Source organism: Phaethon lepturus, unplaced genomic scaffold (assembly GCF_000687285.1).
Source record: "Phaethon lepturus isolate BGI_N335 unplaced genomic scaffold, ASM68728v1 scaffold5213, whole genome shotgun sequence".
NCBI lineage: Eukaryota > Metazoa > Chordata > Aves > Phaethontiformes > Phaethontidae > Phaethon > Phaethon lepturus.
This window is the reverse complement of record NW_010527096.1, coordinates 53767-77545: the sequence shown is the minus strand read 5'-3', so window position 1 is coordinate 77545 and position 23779 is coordinate 53767. Positions and strand designations below refer to the sequence as shown.

Below are 23779 nucleotides of genomic sequence, written 5' to 3'. Positions count from 1 at the left end.
TCCCTTTTGGTACTGATCCCTCTGGTATGACACTCACAAACCTGACCAGCAAAATATTCCCTTCCCCTTACTCCCGGAGGCATGCAGAACTATCCAAGGGTACAGGTATTGCTTCAGTTTTGGAATACATGCTGATCTGAGAGGGGAGAAGGGACTAGGAGGATATTCTATATTATTGCATAGTTTGAAAAATACGATAGAAAAATTGTATGGCTGTAAAGGGACAATAGGAAGAGACTGGATGGAGATGAGACTGGTGAACAAGATATTTCATCTCTGTGGGGCTGCCTATTCCAAATGCCTACAGTCCTGGACTCCTACTGACCTTCATTTCACTTGTAGATGCTCCATGCCTCTTCAAATCTGACTCCAGATGTACTCCACCAGACATCCAGATCACAGGAGGTGCAAATAAGTGGCCTCTGCAAACAATTCTGGTTTAAGATGTTTGTGCTATCTTATACAACAAACCTATAGAACAGCTTGTTGTCTGTCTACCTTTAGTGGGGTTCACATGTCCTTCAGCTCCACCTGCCCTCCTATCCTCCATCCCCCAACTTCAGTGCCATGGGGAAAACAGAGAAGGTGATAATAAACCATTGTGCTTATTTTCATGATGTGCATTTCCCTCAAAACAGATTTCAGTCTCATGGTACTCAACAATGGTGTAAATGAAGCCACCACAACTCAGCTCAGCAATGCAGTTTCCATCACAATTGTTTCAGCTCCAGCAGACATCTCTGAATTTCTTGATATAACTTTTCTCCTTCACAATTGTAACAATGACATGCTTTCCAGTATCTTGTTTTGTTGGCTTTAAATGAAAGCTGAGACTCTGGAGCCTGAAAGTTTTTTCTGCCTCAGCAGAGCAGCCTTGAGCACTACCTCTGCTCCAAGGAGCACAGACTGCTGTGAGAAGCGGCATGAGCAGACCAGCCATGTCATGTGTGGAGCATTGACAGAGTCTGGCCACAGGTGAAAGATATCTAAGTAAGTGAAATGCAGGTGAGAAACGGATGATTTTTCAGTACCTGGATTTCTCCAAACAAAAGGGATTTCTTTTCAGTGAATGGGAGTGTAGGATAAGGAACAAAGGCCTTGATAGCCATCTACCAGGGAGACAGAGGAGCTCATTTTCATAGGAACAGAGCTTAAATGCAATTGTCCCAGCCTCTCACCATCTACTTTCCCATTTTCAGCATCAGATCCAGACAGCAGCTAAATTCTGGCACCTGCTCACTCTCACACTTTACATGCCCATGTCTAGGTCTTCTAGATCATCCAGAAACAGATCTAAAAAACAATCCAAATGCTCAGAGGGAGGTCACTGAGATGTACCAGAGGAAGCATGCTAGAATCCTGCCCCTCTCCAGAGGTTAGCCAGATGTCTCAGGTCTGCCAGCAGGCCCCGTCAGCTGCTGCCATTTGCATAACCTGGAAGCCTCCCTTTTAGTGAGTTTAGGGTGTAACAAGCCTCGTTTCATTCTTCTAAGATACGTGCAAAAGGAGGTGCTGCTGCTGCCCCCCCTTTCCTTTGTACACCAGGAGCCAGTGGGGAATGTGCTCAGCAGGAGCTGGGTGAACACAGGTGCCTTCTCCTCTGCAGAAAAAGCAGCGCGTCTTGTCTGCCAGCCTTGACAGAAACAGCTCATAAGCAGTTTTGTGTGAGGAGAGCTGGCACCTTCTTGTTGAAACTTGGACACACAGCACTCCAAACCAGGGTTAGGTCACTGTGCGGCCCCGTGCACCAGTGACCTCTGTGTCATTTTCCCCCAAGTAATCACTGGGTGGAGTAATGACCTCGCACCCCACCTTCCTCCTCATACACAGGACAACCTCAATCACTAGCCTACAAAGCATCACTCCTCCCTGCTTGTGGCCCCTTATTCTTCATGCTTTTACTGAATGGTGCCAGAGCTCCAAGGGGAGCGGAGAGAGGTCCCGCTTGGGGATGCTCATGCCTGGTGCCCAGGGCAGTGCAGTTTGCAGGAGACCACCGTCTGAGGTTGCCTTCTGCTCGAAAAGGGAGCCTTGTGTGCATGGGAAGACTGGGAGGTGCACTAAGCAGAGGAGGTGCCCAGCAAGTTGGAACTTCTTTGGCACAGAGAGACATGTGGCATCCCATTGCTGCCCAGCATCACTCAGCCATTCTGTGCTGCCAAAAAGTGCCATAAAAGCAGCATCTGCACTGGGGAGTCTGGCCTCAAAAATTATTTATAAGAAAACAAGGCCAGGTGTCTTACCAGATATTTTGAAGATCACGTTGCATTTTTAAAAGATGAGGCACATACAGTAGCAGTTTTCATGTATGTACAGTCCTAGTTTACCTAGCCTCATTTAACAGACCTGATTAAGCCCGGGTAGTTAAATCAGCTAAACTCTTTATGGAGATTCAGCTTATCTCCATTTACACCGGCCCAATTCCCCACTGATTTACACATCACGTTTATAACAAAGACCAAATGCGCACATGGGGTTTTAGCCATTTTAAATAGATTCATTCTCTTTGCACCTTTCCTTAGACAGCATTGTATAAAGATTAAAAACCAAGTATTGTTAAAGTCCTCCTAGGGAGGAGTTCAGAGTAAATACTCATGCTGCAGCGTGTTGACACAAACAACCCCCAGGGAACACCAGGTCCAAATAATACAACATCAACAGGCTTCTGCCCTGGCTGCCCGCACTCTGCCTCATCTCCGCTCCCCAGTCGCTCCCTCGGCTCTGGGCAGCGGCAGGCTTCCTTGTTCTCCTCTCTGGTCAGCCAGAAAGCAGCTCTGGCATTCCCACCAAAGGTCCACGACACTGGGAGACTCATGTTACTCAGCGATATACAGAAATAATAGCGTAGATGAGGACTGAAATTTTTCTGAAGAAAAACAATGGGGAAGGCAGGCTGGTGGGGGATGGAGAGATGGGGGAATGAGGAAGAAAGAGGAAGACTAGGTGGTGTAGCTGAAGATTGTGCTCTAAGGAGTGCTGCAGAAAAAGAATCATCCAGGTGAAAGAGAACTAGAAGAAAAGAAAGAAGAAGGAAGGAAGGAAGGAAGGAAGGAAGGAAGGAAGGAAGGAAGGAAGGAAGGAAGGAAGGAAGGAAGGAAGGAAGGAAGGAAGGAAGGAAGGAAGGAAGGAAGGAAGGAAGGAAGGAAGGAAGGAAGGAAGGAAGGAAGGAAGGAAGGAAGGAGAGAAAGCTCCCAGTTGTTATTAAGGACCCATCACCACCAGGTGATGGCAGGTGGGTGGCACAGCAAGGGTGTGCTTCCTCATGGGGAGGCAAGACCCATGTCTCTGGAAGAAACCTGGACAGGGAAGGGATGAGCGCAGGTTTCTGTTACCTTGGGGAGGAAGGGTTTACGCCACTCTGTGCTGGCAGCAGGCACACCACTGCCTCTGCACCGTCTTCCGAGAGCCGAGGCCACACGCTGCGTGGGTGGTGCCGGCAGCTCCTGCCCGCTCTGTCAGCCTGTGCTGGCCGCGCTCAATCGTGGGCAGGGACCGGGGCACCGGCTGAGTTATTTACGTGGTGCCGCAGACCTGTGCTGTGCTCTGGGAAAGCGTAGGTCCTGACCGCTGCTCGGATGAGTTTGCCATGCAAGCTAACTATGTAGTGAAGGGAGAGGCTTTCTCAGCAGGGAGCACAGGGTGTTGCTTTAATTACTGATGATTTCATTGCTATGCATTTAGAAGCAGTGGGTAAGAACTGCCCCCACCTCCAAAGGGTAGCTGGGGTGCCTGTTGGCTGATGCATCTTGTTTCTGTATCTGCTATGAATACACCCAGGAAAGCCCAAGCTATGGAAGGTATCAGCCACAATGCTTACTGCCCCGGCGCAGGAAAGGTGTGCAGCTTGAGTTGCAATCAGACTTTCCACAACCAAGTGGAAGAAGCAAGGAACATAGTTTTCCATGTCTGGCTGCCCGGCGTAACAGAGCTTGGGAGTAAGGCCCGACACAGGTAATGCCATAGAACAGCCAGTTTAAAGTAAATTTATTTAAGCAAGTAACAATTACCCAAAATGTTAAAGAACTCATTGGTCTCAATAAAAGCAGAGAGAACAGCCTTTCCTAATCTCCTCAGAAGTTTCCTGAAGGCCTTATCAGATATTTATTGCACATTCAATGTTTTCACCTCCTTTTTCTCTCTTCAGTCTGGTTGGGACCTCAGTGTGAGCAGCCTCTGTTCAGTGGGCATTGCAGGAGGCTGTTCACAGCTTTGAGAACTGAACTAGGTGTCGGCCAATCTCTGAGACGCTGGCACAGCCTGAAATAAATAGAGAAATTAAACATGTTGGTGAGAGAGAAAGATCTGTGGATGGACCTTGGAAAGCCCCCTCTCTGAATCACGGTCTAGTCTTGTATGGGTCATGTGGGGATAGGTTGGTACTTCAACAGCTCACTCGCAGGAGCCCTACTCCTCAATGGCATCTTCAGCCTTGAGGTTAGGCACAGGGCTTCCCGCACAAGAAGAGTTAGTTAGAAACATGAAAAAAAAAAAGGATCCTTATAACAAGGTGAGAAGGAATCCATCTGATCCAGCCAGAAGTGAAAGGTAGACAGAAAAGATACCAGGATTGTATCTTTGTTGTGTGTCAAATGACCGGAGGTGGAGATTTGCATTGCTGTTTCATTTGGTCAAACCTAGGTGGGATTTCACAGCCCTGCCAAAAAGGTCCCAACCTGCTGCTCTTGCCAAGTTCAATGCCCTTTTGCATGTAGAAAAGTGTGAGAGCCTCCTTGAAAAAACCCACTTGTAGGAATTTTTACTAGTTGAAAAAGCAACCCAAAAAAACAGCCTATTAAGAAATGCCCAACGCAGTCAGCGTTGCTATCCACTTGAGTCCATGGTCACCGGAGCACGAAAATCTTTAAAACATGATTTGAAGTGGGATAAAACCCTTTTGCTGATGTCTGAATATTTCTGCACTGGATCTGCATGTTGTTCTTGTTCATGTGTGAAACTGGAGTTTGCACTGGGCTGTGCAAATTTGCTCTTCAGTGAGGGGGTCAAACATGGCAGCTACAGGTAGGACCATGAGTTAGCAATGCAGAATGAGGAACAGTAAAAGCTTGGAGGAGACATGGAGGCACATGGGATGCAGATATTTGAACCTGCACCAAGAGACTGTATTCTCTAATACCCCAAGAAAAATTCTGCATCCATTTTTTCCAAACTTTTCATGCAGCAAAAAAAATGTTTGCATTTTACCCTGGTAAACATTGCATTAAATACTGACAAACATACGCTGCAATTCCCAGCAGAACATAAATTCCAAGTTTTGCTAAGCTGCACTTAGCAGTTTTGCATCTCTTTAATTGGGTGAGAAAGCTGCTTTAACCGACTTCCTCCTTGCAAGCTTCATTGCTATGGCACCTGAAATGCCAAGTGGTTTCTACAGGAAGCAAAGAATCACCCTAAATATAGCAACTAGAACCAGCACAGCTCACATGGATTCTGATTTAAGATGGCTTGCATGCAGAAACCTCTGTATCACCAATTACAACCAAACTGCAAAAAGCTTACCAGCTAAGGCCATCGACAAACGAAACTCATCCTGCAAAATTCTCAAAACGTCTTGAAGACCCTCTTCACCCTGCTCCAACAAAGCAAGCAGTCAGGGTTAAAGGAGCACTGGCACAGAGCAACACTGCAGGATGCTTACACTGTGAGAGCTGGGACAGTCCCTTAAGTCCGTGCCAACTCCAGTCTCTCATACAGATGAATGATTAAAATGATGTGATGGATGTGCTTGGTTCATCATAGATTAATTTAGATGCTTTTCCCTTTGTGATACATCTGAACAGGGAAAGAAAACAAAGCTGTTTTTCACTTCTGACATTTTCTAGCTTTTTTTTTCCTTAGCTTTCAGTTAACCTCCACCAATGGGCTTGTTTTAAAATGTCAAGCCTTACAATGCTGACAATATTTTATGAAGTAATGAGAGTTTTATATATGGTACAGCTTTAAAAACTTTAGTTTACTCAGATAGCAGACTGAATCTTTAAAAATAGCACACTGTGTTTTCCTCCCAGCGAGTGACACCAAGAAGCTAAAAATCCAATAAAATGTACATGTGATTTGGATCTTACTGTAATATATTGGAGGATTTTTTCTTTTTTTCTCTTAAAATTTATGTTTATTTCTTGCAATAAATAATGCATTTGGGTGCATTCATGCCCTTTCCCTTGTGTATGCTAGGGTAATGCCACTGAGATACATCTTTGGGAATACTCTGTGGAATATAATACCAAAGCACAGTTGAACTCAAAAAATCCCATCTTCTTGCTGTTTGCATTGTGGAAAAAATGCAGGCAACTCACAGCAACACTCTTTTCATGTTAGACCCTTCTTCTCTGTTTACTGGCAACAGAAACAGTGCTGCCAACTCTTCCAGGTTTCTCAGAAGATTCAGGTGATCTCTTGCTTAAAGCCTAGATACTGGAATCCACAGCAATCACACCACTGGACAGAGGTTTCATTTAAAAGATAGGAAATGTTTCTAGATCATAAAAATAAATATTTTTTCTGCTAGAGAAAAGCTTGAAAGCTCCAATCCAGAGGCTAAAAAGCAAAAATTTAGCAAAGCAAACAACTGGTATAATTACATTGTAATTGTATTATGTTAACCTTCTGCATCAGAGGCCTAATTCATAAATCTGGATCATAGAAATATGCTAGTAGTTAAGAAGCAGCAAAGCTGGAATGGAGATAGTAGTGGCACGCTCAGGCCCCTACAGGACACGGTTGTGCTCAGTCTTGTGCAAAATATTTCAGACATCAGTGGGATGGAGTTCTACATGTATTTCTGAAGAATTCATAGCACTGCTGTGAAACTGCTGTATCAAAACCACACATTGTGTCCAAGTAAGCTGACAGCAAATAATATTGTCAGACTCATCTTTGTGGCAAATAAGCCCACCTCCAATTTTCAAAAGCACTCATGGTCCTGAGTCCTACAGTATTTTAGCACCAAACTGCAACACCAAGACATCAGGTCCCACAAAAAAATGTCACCAGCTTCAAAATCATACTTGAAATTGCAAAATTCAGTGGTATTTTTAAATCACAGAAATGTCTGGGTTTGATTTAATTTGGGATATTTCCACTTAAAATTCAGCAAAACCAAAAAAAAAAGGGTAAGATTCTTCACCGGTGAAAACTGTCTCCATGAGTTTTAAATAACAACAGCAGAGTGTTGGAGAGTATGAGAAGAGACAAACTCAAAGCTCCTTACTCACCTTGTAAGCCAGACCCCATAAAGCTGGTCTTCCAATAAAGACGCATTTCGCTCCCAGTGCCAGTGCTTTTAACACGTCACTTCCTTTTCGTATTCCACCATCTAAATAAACTTCGACTCTGCCTTGTACTGCCTCCACCACCTCAACCAGAGCATCAATCTGCAAAGAGGCAGCCGCTCTCACCTTGAGGTCAGCTTTTGATTCCAAGAGAAAGAGGAGATATTCCAAAGAGGCAGGCAGGGATGCAGTGCTTTAATAGCATACCTTCTCAAAATAAAATGTGACAACGCATCACAAATACTTCGGCACCAAAAGCTGCAGAATAAAGCGCAGCTCCCTGTTCTGTTTTCCAGATAGTTAATTCTGTTTTACACTGCTTTGCTTATGCCGATATTCTTTGCTAACACTTCTGATAAGTGTAAAAGTAACATTTTCACTTGCTTTCAATGGAAATTACTGTCGTTAATATCTTACTTTCATTTGAGACAATTATGAATGATACAAATGTTTATAAAAAAAGCTGATGTCAAACTTCTCCCTGCTACTGTCCAAATTACCTAAACTTACATTTCAACCTAATCCTGGTGACCACCTGTCGAAAGCCTCCTCAAACCCCCCGAAGTATCTGTGAGGGATTTCATTTGCTACGTAGTGCAGTCAAGGTCCCGTTTCCTCCAGGCTAAGCCTCCCGATTTCCTAAGGCCCTTTCCGCAGAGCAGGTGCCAGGCTGGTAGTGCAGGGCAGTACCGGGCAGAGACGCTGGCAGCATAACCAGGGGCAGGACATTGCACTAGACCTGATTAACTCCTTCGCAGCAAACCCGAAAGCCTCTTTTCTGCAGTCTCTTCAGTCAGAGGAGTATTCCTTTGCCTTCTTTTCGTCTTTTTTAAATTGAGCAGCTATAACTAAGATTACTAAGTAGATTTTTCCAATTGGGTCATATTTTTTTCAGAATTTCAGACTGAAAAGTTTCAGGCTGAAATTTTCTAGGAGTAGCTCAGCAAGAGCAGGGACAATAGCTTCTGCTGCCAGGCATGGCACCAGAGGAGCAGCAGAGCTGAACTAGGTATCTACTAGTTTGTCTGTGTGTGTAAAGAAACTTTCAAGGGAGAAGAGCAGTTTAATGTGGATGCCTTTTCTGTGATTATTATGTCCTTAGCATTTAGATTGATTTTTTTTTTATTCATTATTGTCAGCCTTGACGTAGAATAGAAGACAATTCCCTGGCACCTATTTTTGTTTTACAGAGGAAAATAGAGAAAAGAAAGTCCATAAGATACTATGCGATACAGAACTGTAAAATAAAGAACAACTGGAAAAACTGACAGAAGCCGAATTAAACCAGTGAAATACACATATGTCCAAACAACCCACAATTTCTTTGTACAGATAAAAAGCAGGGGAATTTTTCTCCAGATAAGTTACCCTTTTTCTGGCTCATGAAAGTCAATAAATTCCCATTTAGACTTGAGTCTGTAAATATGCAAGCAGACTTCTCACTAAATCTAGCTGCATTGTTTGTGCATGTTTTGGCAGATGTGAACAATGAGAACACGTTATGCCCTCATTTGTACATTTTTGTTTCCAGAACTTCATTTTATTTTTGCTGCAGTGCGCAAAGAGTACGTTTGCACTGCATCAGCTAATGAAGACATAGGCAGAAAACTTTTACTAACTTAGGCCTGTAGCTTGTCTGCAGTTATGTGGGTTCAGTGCTGCTTACAGAACCCTCCCAAGAAGCTAAGAAAATACTTTATAGGGTAGCCCATGCCAAGGCATGCCTCTTACCTGTTTAATGCTAAAGTACATCGGCACACATCCACAGCCACGCAAAGTCCAAACAGACAAGTCAAACACAAGTCCACCAGACACATATATGCAAAGATGAGCATAGAGATAGCCAGGTTAACACAAATGTGCATACTATAAAAATTGTGGGACATCCATTTTCTCACTTACAGTGGCAGGTCCTCCATCCAGTTGCCTTCCACCATGATTGGACACAATAATTCCCTGAACTCCATGTCTCACTGCCAGCTCTGCATCTTCTTTCGTCAAGATGCCTTTGATGATGATGGGCAAGTGGGTCAGGCTCCGCAGCCAGTAGATATCGTTCCAGGTGACCGACGGATCCAAGCTGTTGGGTGGCAGTCCATACTCAGAACGATCATCTCCCTACAGCCATAGGACAGAAGGAAACCTTATCTGAGCTGTAACAATACAGAGGCCCCTTGAAGTCCTTCCCTGCCCTACAACAGATTCATTAAACTTGCTAACAGACATGTTCATCAGCTCTGGAAAGCACATGTCTCCAGAGGAGAATAATTACAATGGAGATGGAGATCAGTGCCTCTAAGGCAGCTGGACTGGGATTTTGAAGCCAGAACCCAAGCTGGCAGGCTGTCAAGCCAGGATGCTGCAGAACCAGAAGGGGTGAAGATACACCCTGGGTACAGCAGTTGCCAAAGCAGCAGTTAGCCAGTGGTTTATGTCTCATGTGGTACACACCACCACAGCGAATGAAAGGACGGGCTCATTTTACAAACCTCAAAGGCTCCTTCCAAGTTCTTCAGTTTCATGTGGGGAGGAAGGCGGAAACCGTTGCGGACATCATCGCGTCTTTTGCCCGTGTAGGGCAGATCCGCGGTGAGGACGAGGCCCTGGAAACCCAAGGCCTCCGCCCGTTGGACCAGCTGCTGGGAAACCGCCCTGTTGCGGTGGATGTAGAGCTGGAACCACCGGAGCCCTCCGGGGGCGGCCGCAGTGATCTCCTCCAGCGTGCAGGTGGAGTATGTGCTGGCGATGTAACAGGTGTTCATCGCTTTGGCCGCTTCGGGAGGTATTGGAAAATAATCAGAATCAAGGTCATTTCAATAGTCCTGCCAGACACCAGGTACACAAGTTTTTTACATACAGTTTGCAGAGAACACCTGAGCTCCTGTTTTACTTATATCCTACCAAACACAGCACTCTACCAATTGGCAAATATGCCCTCGGGGTTGAAAATGGCTATATTTACCATGCACTGTTGTAGGATCATGGTTAAGAAAGCAGGAAAGGGACAGGTAATTTACCAAGTGGTGCTTTCATTTTGCAACTATTTTTTTAAAAAAAACAGGAACTTTATCTTTATGACTATGTCCTTTCAGGAATGCGCTGTCAAATGCACTCAGCGTACACAGAAACACACACTGGAAAAAAGATATTTCCAAGGGTCAGCTCCCCAGACCCACCAGAGGATTTTGGAAGAGATGTTATGCTTTTCTCCAAGGGAGAGACTGTTCTTACCAGTAACAAGGAATTTACAGGCTGAGTCCCATCCACCACTTTGATGTCCTATCTAGAGTCCACAGCACTGAGGACCTGTGTGGTCTGTGGTTACACCAGAAATATGTCCACAGTCTCTGTCTTAAGTTTGCAGCAGCCTTCACAGGGCTGATCTTGTAATAGTGGTAGCTGGAGAAGTAGAGCAATGTCTATACAGCTTCCCATGCACTCTGTGTCACCAGACCCAAGTGGGTCATCCACAAAAAGGAGCATCAGAAAGTGGCAAAGGAGTTTTCCCCCTCAAGCCTGAAGATTTTGCTCAGTCACACCAAGTCATCCTAACAGCTTCCTGAGGCTTTTCTACAAGCCCCGTTCTGCTACACAGCAACAAAGCAGAAGAGTACCTCTGGCTGTGCTTTTCTCTCCGTCAGGCCATGCTAGCTGGTGGAAGCCAGTGGGGGCGATTCCTACAGGAAAGCTGATTTCAGTCCCCAGCAGCTTAGTCCTAATGTCCATCATGGATACATCCCGCAGCATACGTGGCCGGAAACGAATTCTATAAGGCAAAACAATCCCTTCAGGATGGTAGCTGTTCAGTGGCTTTTCTGAAGTTTCATGGAACCTGGGTCTTCATTTACCTATTGTAATAGAGGAATCTGGGCCAATAAAGAAAGCAGCATATAACAAAGGCTCCGTTTGCTTTTAGAGGTCAATTCAGACAGCATTTCAGCCACTTACACTTTTCATTAATCCCATACTCCTGCTTACTGGCCAGGGTACATAATTTCTGCATTTCCCACCTCAGTTCTCCCACTGTCCATCCCACAGATTCCTTCTACTTGCAGCCCACTCCCAAGTTGCTGCCTTCTACTCTACCATCCGTATGTCTGTCCTCACTGTCTGCAGCATGTTCCCCAAATCCCATACTACTTAGACGCAGGCTTCCTGCTGTTGGCCACATGCTCCCATTGCATCTCATTCTAGTATAGCCACTCATCCCCGCTCCTGTCATACCACACCGTACCACACCGTACCAGACCAGACCCTACCCTACCCTACCATTTGCCTGGACCCTCAGCATCTCTTGTGCCTCACACAATCTATGTCATATTCAGGCTAGCATCAGAGCATACAGCGTATGTCATTCAGGTAAGTGCATTTTGCTTGGGGACCACCTTGAAAGGGCAAGGTGTAAGGAATCTTTGCTTGTGAAGTCCAAACACTTGCACAAAAACATAGTTTAAAAGTTTTCTGTACAAGACCCCTCATTTCCTCCTCACATTACCTTTTATATGCCTGGATGTTTTCATCTCGAGTGCTACAGTCATCTGCTCCAGCTGCAAAAAAATCCCAAGCAATTTTGGGTAAATACTTTTTAGCATAATCTTCAAAATCTGAAAGACACACCATAGCCATTGCTGAGAGAAGTTCTGGGAACCCTGAAGAAAAGAATAACATGGAGCACAAATTAGGTCCCTGAACTGTCATTCTCTCTTCCAGGGTCTCTAATGTCACTTAATGCAAACCTTGGACCCATCTGTCTTGTAGAAGAGTTGCTGAGAGGTTGTCTCAGTCTATCTTGCCATTCATCCTCTCCCCTAGTATAAGGAACACTTGCAGATGCAGCCATAACAGTAGGAAGAAACTTGCATCTCTGGCCCTCTCTCTTTATTCTGTCTCAAACAGAAACCCGAAGAAGACATTTTAGGTCTTTTACTATTTTAAGATACAGCAGTTGTGCAATTCTGTCATAAATTCCATCTTAAAACTTGCTGGGTTATTTGTTCCACTAATTCTCCTCAAAGGTTGTCCCAGAACATCGTTTGCTGGAATACCCCTTAGGACGGCTCCCTGACTGAACAATTAGTTATGGAGTGCAGTGACTAAAAACAAGCTCTGAAATCTAGAAGCAAGTAAATATGGAGTCTACATCTAACCTGCTCCAGCATGAACGCATTGTAAAACTATGTCCAGACTCCAAGTGCAAGCTACTGTCAAGGCCAGTGCTGTGGAAAAACAAAGCATTTTCTACATGTCTTCATTTCTCTTTTGTAACAATTATCTTCTGGGTGTTTGCATTACATACTGGAGCACCAATACATACTGAAAAAGGAGCATGCAAAATTTGGACAAACTATGGGAAAACACTGGGAAAAAGTATATTCCACAACATGAAACACAATTCTAGAAACTACCCTCAATCTTTCAGGGAACAGAAATGACGTTGTGTGACCCAGATGCCTCATCAAACCAACAGAAATGCTGCCTAGCAAATGCTGCCTAGCAAATGCCTCCACTTCTATGCTGTTGAACCAGCCAGGATTAAAAGCTATGCAAATTAATGTTTTAGCAAACCATGCCCATGTGCAAGGGAACATGTACAAAACACAGACAAAATCAATTTGCTAAATCGTTTCTTGCAATTACTTCCGCAGCTCTGATTAAAATAGTCATTTTGCAAGGTATATGAAAACATGAAGTTTTAAAACAGCTGTGGTTTGGGTCTAATTTTTCTAAAAATGCACAGGAAGAAGTAAATATCCTAGTTTTCAGGATTAGTCTCCCACCGCAGATTAGCAGGGGTTGCAAGCTTCATCAAAACCAGTCCCATGTGTCCAATGTTGTATGCTTCTGGCACAGATAAACACACAGGTTATGTACACAGATCCAACCTGCCAAACTGCACACATGGATATGTCTCACTGACTGAGATGCCTGTGTATCCACTTGAAAATTAGGACTCATAATTCTTCCTTAGCAAAGAGCCAAAGATGAGTGACTCATTGGAAGATGAAGACGTGTGACTGATTTCTTCAGTATTGTTTTGTCCCCTCTGACAGGCACTAGGTAGCAGGTGGTAAAAGTAGCCCAAGCCCTCTCTGTATGCCGTCAAGACATCATGCAAGTCTTCATATATCATACATCATGATATACCGTAAACCACATATCACGACTTCTGCTTTTCCAGCTGTTAGAAAAGTCAAAGCCAGCAAGCACAAAAAAATACACCAAGTCTTCTCATGGCAGAACAAATGGGAATTTTAAAAAACCCAGGCCCATTGACCCCCAATTCAGACCTCAGTTCAGACCTACTTTGGGTTTCAGAGATAACTGCAGGAGGTGAGATCCTCTCCTTCAAGTTCGTCTGCAAACAGGATGTAGAGGAGATCTTTTCACTGAGTAGCTGCTATTTTTTCTGGAGTCAATAAGCAACCACCAGAGATTAAAGCTCAATCCTGCAGTAAACTTTGTACTGTTTATATAACACTAACTTTGTTTTGCTATCAGATGATTGAAAGTTCTTTCCAAAAACATGCATCACCTTGTCAGCAATGCCATTGTTTGGGGGACAGCACTGGAGCTGTGCTCTTCAGCAGTGGTTGAAGGGAAGCAACAGTATTTCAGGGGTTTTGACTGAATCCCTAAACTCTTGGTAACTTGCTGCTGAATGTGCTACAAATTCCACCAAAATGACGATCCACAGACAGTATGAGTTGTTACAGCCCACAGCTACAGAGCCTTGAGTGTTTACAGCCACGTGTGGAAGAGATATTTTTTACTTTCTACAGTATATAAACAAGTAGAGTACCCTTTGTCTTCTGCCATTGTTAGAGGGCTATGAGCACTGTCGTGACCCGGTTGCTCTCCCACTGGGTTTGCAGATTCCCTCTTTTGGCTTCCCACCCAGCCATCTCCCAGGAGGACCATTGGTCCTCTCCCTTCCCTGTTCTCGGAGTTGGTGAGACTTCTCTGTGCTTCCCTCTGTCTCCCCTGCTAAGAATTACAAACGGGGACTGAGCTGCCAACAGATTTATGATATTGTCTTAAATTTGCAAGATATGAAAAGTAAACACTGGACAGTTTTATTTGTCTTTTGGGTTTTTTTAGGCCCTTAGGGTTCCTGCTTTCAATTTTTCCCTGCAAGCATGAGAGCTGGAAACTTTGATTTTTACTAGCTGAAAATTGAGATATTTTTCTCATAAACTTGTGATACCAGGTGCAAAGGGTGAGGCAGAAACTTGGAAAACATTCCCAAAGTTTTACCAGTATTGTTGCCCTCCCAGCCCAAACAGCCCAGATGGGGCAGTGTGAGCCAAAGGACCAAGGAAGAGGTGGAAGCTGAACAGACCCACAACCTTGGGACCTAGTGTGCAAGAGACTGGTCTGATCCAGGACTGCAGATCTGATGTTCCTGACAGCAGAAATCCTAGGTAGCTGACACCTTCTTTGCAGCTGTAGTGAACATCTATTCTTCTGTTAGATGTATTCACGAGACCATGCCCAAACTCTAGCAGTCATGACCGTACATACCATCGTCTTTTGAAACTTTTTTTAAATTCAGCCTTCAGAGCTCACTATGCACCAACAGCACCATGACCCTAACTTCTGGCATCCGGCTACGGATACACGTGTCACCAACAAGACACGGTGTGCACGCTTAACCAGAGAGCCCGTGAGATCCTTGGTTCGCTTTCCTGCCCAGGACAAGCCGTTCAGCAGGCAAGTCTGTCTGAGTGACCAAGGCAGGTCACTTCTGAAGAGAAGAGCAAATTGCCATTGCTATCTGCACACAACGGAGTGCATCCCTGGGAAGGGAAGGAAAATCCTGCGCTCATTCTCCCTCCACTAGATGTCAGCTTTGGGTCATATATGTCTATGCTGGTAATAACCAGAAAAAAAAATCAGTCCTTGACGGCCTGCCAGGCACTATGGCCTTAAAATTGATATGATCCCATCACAAGAACGTCTGCTAAGATGTTTTGAAATCTTCATTCCCTGTGTTTAATTCTTAACATTTTTTGGTGCACAGCAATAAATGTAGCTACATCTGGTCTGTCCTGATCTTTGTTTCAGCCTACGAGTTATCTGCAGGGTCCTCTGTCATATTTCTCCTTATACCTATCTCAGTACACCCCTACTTTAGGGATGCATATCGCAGCCAAATCACCAAACCATAAAGTTTATGGTTTCATGGTTATCATAATTTTACATGGATTAAAAATAGTCTGTGACTACTGTATTTTAGATCAGGATAGGGGAAAAATCTCTGCTTTTGTGTTGTGGCTTTTAAGAGACCGTACTTTGCATCTAGATATATTGTCTTCCTTCAGCAATGGACTCAATTCAAAGTAGCAATGACTTCTTGTCCCACAGGTAGCATTTTCTCCGATACTAGTTAGACTTCTGATTTATCTGTGAAGCTTTACAGTTCTAAGGAAATCAAAATTTGCCACAGAGGTAATACCTTTTGTTAGAGCCCCTGCTATTTACTTGAAAAAAGTGGACAAGTTTTAAAGTTCTGGAACTCTTCCAAAAGACTCTCTAAAAACTTTGCAGGAAACCATGCTGCCTTCTTTTGAGAAGTGACAAAAATAATATGGGAAATACTCACACATCTGGTCCAGCCTTGCAGGTAGAGTGTCAAGCAGTCAACAGACAAAGCTTCATTTTTGCACAGATCTGCACAGCTGGGGTTTTGCAGTTGCTTACTTTTCAATACTAAGATAGTCAAAGGCTCGTGAGTCCAAACACAAAGATCCTGTGTAAATCTGTGCTCAAGTTCCTATTACAATCACGATGCTCATTACTCCAGTTGGTTATATTTGTTTACTTTTCACAGATGGCAAATCGCTGTGGGTCAAGCTGACATCTATCTCACTGATGCATCTACTAGAGCTGGGTTCAGTCTCGGACTTTACAACACTTCAGTGAAGAATCTGCCGAATTCTAAGCAATGTAAATAACTCAGATCACATAATAGTTTGCATACAGTCACCACTGGTTTTCCTTATCAGATGTCTTTCCTGGGCATATACCCCATGTTTGGAAGGAAAACACTTTTTCCTTGCATGTCAGAAAGTTTTTCCAAAATTAAATATTTAAATAGCTGTCCCTCTATTATAGGTGGAGATGGCAAGAAATCTTATATTTAACATTGCCTAACAATTTTGATTATAAGATCCAGTTTTCAGTTGCTTTTCATTTTGTCATATTTTAATCATTCTAGGCTGAAATTTTCCATCCTTGGTCTCTGTGTTGGGCTGAATTTTTTTGGGAACATTTCACTCAAAGCTGGTCAGCAACTTCCAAGAATGAGGTTAGTGAAAAGTATGGTGGTTGGCCCATGCTGAAAATGTCTTACAGTGGTTTCACTGCAGTTCAGTGCTTCATGCAGGGGCTTGAAATTAGCAGGGGCTGATCCCTGGGGGCATCAGCCTGTACTTGCTGGCCATATGAAAATCCAGCTAGATCTGACCTAGCTGTAAATCACTGCTCTGTGCTTGCAGATGCTCAGCAGAGCTTATCTGAAATCCAGATGTTATCTTTACCGAAGACTTGCCTAGTGCAGAGGATGCTTCTGCCTGTGGCCAAAGGAACTTGGAAAGCCCCCAAGATGAGGGCAGAGAGCTGGCCGTCCCCCAACCTCCCACCCCCCACACCACCTCAGCCTTAAACAGCACTGGAGGGGAGAAGGAAGAGAAAAATAATGGCTCAGAAGAGGACCTGTAGGACAGCCCCTGGGGACAGGCAGGGTGGGATGGGGCACAGGCAACAAGGTCAGAGACAGAACAGATGGGAGTAAAACACGTCAGGGACGTGACAGGATGACAGGACTTCAGGGAGTTAGAAGAATCAAGAGAAAGGGACAAATTTGAGGAAGAGGCAGAAGGGGACACACTGGGCAGAAAGAGTTCTAGGAGACTACCAAATATTTGTCTGTTCTTTCTGTAATCACCTCTGTCTCTAAAACCCAGAAGAGAGCTTGATTTATTCTCAGCATTACTCTGCAGAACAGCAAATAGCTACAAAGTTCTCTGGGAAAATGTGTCTCACCTACCCCCAGTGTTAGATTCTCAAAAAGGAAAAGTGTTTCCGGCTAGCAGGTGATTCTGCTAGCTCATATGGCGGGCTTTGTACAGTGTGTCTGGAAGTCCAACCATATAAAGTCTCACATCTCCCATGTACTGTCACATGTGGTAAAACATCATTTCTGAGCCTTTCCTTCTGGCTTTCCTAACATGCTGATACACCACGTAATGACAAGTCTTCTCACAAGGTGACTGCATCTCATTTAGACATCTGCATCAGCATTAGAGAAAGGGTATGAAGCAGGTAAGGTTTAACTAAAGATCACCAAGCAAAGATCTGCTAAACCAGTGACAACAGGGCACAGCGAAATCGCAGAATGGGAAGTAGGTTGGGTTTGGAAAGAAATGCCACAGCTGGTAATCCAGAGCCAGTTAATTGCTAGTAACACTGTGTTGGCACAGCCTCCCTGCTTCCAGACTGTGACCATTCAGAGCTGTTCCTGAGATTCCCACCACACTGGTCCTGACCTCTGTGCTCCGCGCCCTTGGCTGTAACATAGAGATGACTGTGTTACTAGGCACAGCACCGGTTCAGGACCATTCTTTCTTGGCTGGGGTCTGCAAGAGCTAGTGGACTTAGATTGCCTAAAATAAGACAATCCAAATTCATAGACATGTTGGGAAAACTGCACCTCCTGGGGTCCTATCCCAGTTGTCTCACACTGCCACTATGGCCCTGTCCATGGAATCTCTTCTTTTTCCTCTAGAGAGTTCAGGTCAGAAAAACAATGATCGTTTCCCTTGCAAGGCGCAGGGATCCCTTCTGTCCTCTCACAAGAGGAAGAGGGTCAAGCACAGTGTACTTTTCAAATCATAGGTTGGATTTCCAGCTTCATTCCAACCCAAGCTGCGGCAGGACCTTCCAGCTGACAACATCTTTGGTGTAGGTGAGTCTACACCCCTGCTGCACCACATCCATCTTAGCCTCCCTGGATGTGGCAGCTTGTGGGTGGAGCACAGTGTACCCTGCCATCCATCGGTCTGAATCTTCCTACCTCTCTAGATTCTCTCAGTAACCCGAGCTTTTGTAGTATCCTTTCTTTCATCTCATCCTTACACTTTTTCTCCATTTTTTTCCCCACCAGAAAAAATGGGAGGAGCCAGGAGCATGGTCCTGGATCTTACTGTGGAAGTCTGTTCCCTCATGTCTCTTAAAGTGAGGAAGGTCTAGAGTGGAAACAAAGAGAGATAACGCAATCTTTCCACTGGGTTACCCCTTTTCATAAAGATACTGGAGCCACAGACCTCTTCACCGGCAATGCTGGAATCAAGCCAATAGGGTGGGAGGAAAGATCACATCAGAGTTTGATGTAAGAGACTCACATATCATCCTGTGAGGAGTCATGGGCTGCAAGGTAGCAGGGAGCAAGTGCACAAGCAGGGTCACAGGCTGAGGACACAACCATAAAAAAGAGATTTCAGAGAGCAGTTCCAGAGTTGTTTAATTATTGCTGGGAAATGCTGAAGGAGGGATGACAATGACTGTCTAGTCTCAGTATGAAAACATACAGCACTGCTCATCCCAGGCACATAGCTGAGACTACCATCAAGCAAATAACGGCACAAATAAGTACAGCCTGCAGTACATATGCAAAATAGCGGTAAGGGTGTGATGTGAGCAAGAGTCAAGGAAGAAGGGCTGCAGATGCTGTGTTTCCCAGAACACCCTTTGGTCCTTACCAGCTGCTGCCAAAGCTGCCTCCAAAGACACTGACCTCACACAAGGTGGAGCAGCAGAGGAGCTCAGGCATGACTCAGCTTTGAGTCTTCCCTTTGACATCCATGGGCGGCTGTCCCTCTTAAAGCCAGAGAGTCAGAGGCAGCTGGAGATGACATTAATCATGATACACCCTTATGTAAGGCTGGATACAGATTATTTTGTCCATAACCTTATCTGGCCTAATAGGCTAGCTAGGCTTATGTAGACATCCAGCCTTTCTGCTACTTCTTTTTTTTTAAAGTACTGTGGTACTGGCAGTGAAAGAAGTAGCTCACTCAGATCCACAGAGCACAATAAAAACAGAAACAAGAGGTATCTGGGAGCTGCATCCGCCTGAGACGAAGAGCACTCTGGGCTCGATGTCCCACTTTCATTTTATAAGCTGGGCAAAGTCCTGGCAACTTTCATCTACAGTGGGAACAATGCTGCTATCTGACCACCGTTTGAGAATCAGTGAGGACTACATCTTTGTCTGCCATTGCATAACTGTCATAGAAGAATAGAAAAGTAGGGATGAAAGGAGGTCAGACAGGCCAGCTAGTTCACTCCTCTTCCTGAAACCAGAATCAGCTATACCTGTGCCCATCTCCAGTTGTGGAGGTTCCACATCTTCCAAAGACAACCAGTTTCTACCCTCAACACAAGGAAAATTTACAGATGTTTCACCTAGATCTCCCTTCCCGTAATTTATGCTATTATCCACCCATAGTGGACACAGAAAAAGATTCACTCCTGTTCTCTTTATGTCTACCTTCAAAATATTTAAAGATAATTGCTGAGCCACCCCCTCCATTGTCTCTTTTCTAAATCAAGCTGTGCAAATTCTTTCAGCCTTTCCTCATGAGCCATGTTTTCTAGACTTGTGGTCATCCCCAATTCTCTCCTCTGACTCTTCAGCTGTTCCACATCCTCCCTTAATTAAAGCACCAGAAACTGGACAGGATCCTTCAGCTGAGTCCTCTCCTGCCCTTACCTGGAAAAGAGCAGAAAGAATATGCCAATACTCCTGTTTTTTCAGCTGTGATGATAGAAGAATATTTTTGTGTACATTACTCAGCAGTATGTTCCTTAATCATTTCTTCAGATGTGCCATTCCATCCGGAGTTAAAGAAAGGAGCCAAACCCTTTTGTTCATTTCTTCCAGATGAAGAAGTAGTCTCATCTCTTTTCCAACCAGGGTAAGAGTCAGGCTAAGGATAACAGAAGTCTCAAACCCCAGAGGTCAACCACCTAGCAAAGAATTGTCATTTTTTGCTAAAAAATTTTGAGAGGAAATAGATGTCATAAAAAGACTCCATCCCAAATACACAACAGAGACACCCTAATACATCCAGGATGTCTCCCCAGAGAATCAGAGACAGAGAAAACCTGATATGATATATGATATAAAGGAGGCCTTTGAACAACAGTGTCAAGTACAGTCTGTTATCCTGAAAGATCCATCTCAGCCTTGAGATTTTGTGGTGATGGAAGGGCAGAAAACAAAAGAGATTTTCATGACTCTCAGTCTGGATAAGAATGTGGACTCAAAACCACAAATGAAGGGCTCCTTTTAGACTCGAGACTGAATTAGTATTTAATCTGATCCTAGGACTCTGGCATACAAGAACTGATGCCTTCAGGAAAGTAAAACCACACTAGTGCTTTGGAAGTTGGCTTGTCTATTATTGTTAATGTCTAGACTTCCAGTACAGCCTGAGTCCTCTCATGAAAGCAGAGGACCTGCTCTTGTGAGGCCATGGAGTAGGATCAGAGCACTGCCCTGGTCCCAACGATCAGAAGGTTGACCCACTTTGGAGGTAGTCCTCTGGCTGACACGAAGTCTAAGAGTCTAACTAAGAGTCTAAGTCTGAGACAGAAGGGAAGCAGCTGAGCTGAGGCAGCACGACCCTGTTTGCACCTTGATCTATGGCAACCTTCCGCGGAGAGGTTTCTCTGTCTTGCAGCAGCGTTGCATGCAGTTTTCTGCTTGGGACACACTGCAGCCTCCATATTCCTCCCTGCAGTGCTGCTCTCAAGCTCATGCACAGCTGTCGATTGATAGCTAAAGGCATAAGATATTTGCCCTAATAAAACTGTATCCTAGCTTTTCCTGACTATTTCTCCAGTTTGTCAAGGTAATCTAAAGTAATCGCAGCCCCTCACAGTTCAATGTAATATGGAAATACAATAAATGTATTCTTTATTCTGTCAGCCATTTGAATAATTAAAAAGTTAGCAATAGAGACCTTGGGCTAACAGTGAACTATCAAGAACTACTCTCTGAGTATACTTTTCAACCAATATTGCACTCACCTGCTAAAAATTGTACATAGCAAATATTTCCTTAGCTTGCTTCTGAGAAGCTCATATGAAACAATGTTCAAAGCCTGACCAAAGTTAAGACACATTTCTCTGCTGTGCTCCCCTATCCACAGGCCCTATCACAGAAACATATTAGATTGGTTTTGTATTATTTGTTCTTGATAAATGCATACTGGTTGCCACTCACCTCGTAGTTAACTTCTGGAGGCTCAAAGATTGCTTCCCTTGCCCCTCATTATTTAAAAAAATAGTGAGAGGCAACACATTTATCTTTATACTCCATGATTCCTCAAAGATAACAGCTAATAGTTCTGGCATTGCTTCAGACAATCCTCCCAGTATCCTCACAGGAATTTCATCAAGTCCAGCTGATTTGAAAACATCCAACATCTCTAGTTCTCTACTGTAATATTTCTTGGTCTTGCAGCAAATTGAAAACATTCTCAGACATTCTTAGCAAAATGAAGGCCCTAGACAGTCATTTTGAAATGAAAATATTCCCTTATGAGCTGAAAAAAGCAAGTAGTTGGGGAAAGCTGACAGGTGTGGAAAAGCCCAGGCTCAGCATGAGTACCTGTATGAGGGGAAAAAAATGGGAAAGTTCTGAATCCTGAAGGAAAGCATGATCCAGAAGATGCAAGGAATCCAGCAGGGAAAGGGAAACAAACATACTGGGTTTTATACAAGGTGCCAATAAAATAATCAAAGTAGTGGTACACTCACTTCTAACACAGTGTTTGAAGTCTCAAAAATAAGGTGAGGAACCAGAATGTCTGATCTAAAATGCAGACACTGATATACCAGGCATATTGGAAACTTGGGGAGAGGAAGGCAGTCAATGGGACACTGAAACCAGGATATAAGGTACACAGTAAATATAAATTGTGCCAGAGGCAGAGCCTTATTGAAAGCTCAGCATCAAATCGAATTTACAAGCTCATCAACTCAACAAGTAACTTAAAGTCTGTACAGGTTGAAATTCCAGGCCTAAGTAGGAAGAACATGGTTATGACAGATAACGTTACTGACCCAGGACAGCAAAATGCCTTGAATTCAATAAGCTGAAAGAGATCAGAGAGGCAGGAAAAACAGTAGTAACAGGAGACGTCAAATGCCCTCCCGTAGACTGACAAATGTCATGCTGGGACATGAAGCAGAGGTGACACTTTTGGGCTCTGTCAGCAACTATTCCATGGAACAACTGGTTAGAGAGCACACAGGAGCAAAGGCAGTCCCTGGCTTTGTAGCTCTAGCCCTTCCAGTGGAAGCTCCACTCCGTGACAGTGACAGCAGAGGACTCAGCTTCACCAGCTCTACAGGAGCACTGCAGGCCAAATACGCCACTGCCATTGTACTCAGTGTCAAGAAAAGTTATGCAGAAATGAGGAAGCTTGTTAAAAAGAAGCTAGAAAGGTCAGCAAAGAGAAATCCTAACAAGCAGCATAGAAACTTCTGAAGAACACCAGACTGGAAGCATAACACCACTGTGTATGACCTATTGAGAAAGGCCGGAGAATGGATTAAAGGAGGCCAGCACACATAAAGAGCCAAGTAAGCAAGTTTATTAGCAGTAAGAAGGCATTTTTCAAAAAGATGCCTATTGTATCCAAACCAATAAAATGAAATGAATAGTGCAGTCAGGCAGATAAAAAGCAAAATCCTAATGAGGAAGGCTAAAAAGAGTTTGAGGAGAGCTAGCTAAAGAAATCAAAACTAGTACTTCATCAAAAATGTTGGGAGCAAAAAACCTGGTAGGGACTCTGCATGCCCAGCTAGTGATAAGGCAGAACTCAGAGACAATGCAGGCATTCTGCAATGCTGTTCACTGGGAAGAAATGGGGGAAGTTTTCATATGGGGAAAAATGTGGAGGATATGTCTGAAATCAAAGTAATTGTGGCTGAGATTATGTTTCAAACAGACAAAATGAAAGTTAACAAATTGGTGGAGCCAGATGGTACCTAGAAGAAATCAAGAATGGAAACACTAAATTATTAATCACAATGTGTGACCTCCCACTTGAAACCTCCTTGGGACTTGAAGACTGGGAGATGGCATATATGAAGCTAATCAATAAAACAGGTCCTGGGACACATCCAGAGAAACACAAGTCTTATGCTTCATACTATTTTTTAAGGCTGGAAAGGTGAGCAGCACAGCTCCAGGAGACCAGGGTGTGCATGCGTGAGAGGGGAAGTTCTGCTCTTCTGTCATCGTTTAATCCCAGCTGGCAACTAATCACCACACAGCCACTTGCCCACTCCCTGCCACAACAGTGGGGAAGAGAATTGGAAGGGTAAAAGTGAGAAAACTCATGGGTTGAGATGAGAACAGTTTAATAATTTAAACAAAAGATGATGATGATGATGATAATTTGTAATGAAAAGGA

The 23779-nt window shown here is 44.1% G+C and overlaps 1 protein-coding gene across 1 annotated transcript; it reads right to left on the bottom strand.

Moving 5' to 3' along the window:
* Window positions 1-4201: 4201 nt before the first annotated feature.
* Window positions 4202-11915, bottom strand: HAO2 (hydroxyacid oxidase 2 (long chain)). The gene is made up of 7 exons (XM_010283282.1): window positions 11785-11915; window positions 10904-11055; window positions 9762-10062; window positions 9192-9369; window positions 7233-7391; window positions 5518-5587; window positions 4202-4257 (listed from the first exon to the last, which is right to left on the bottom strand). The coding sequence occupies exons 1-7, from the start codon at window positions 11913-11915 to the stop codon at window positions 4202-4204; spliced, it is 1047 nt and encodes a 348-aa protein (XP_010281584.1).
* Window positions 11916-23779: the final 11864 nt, after the last annotated feature.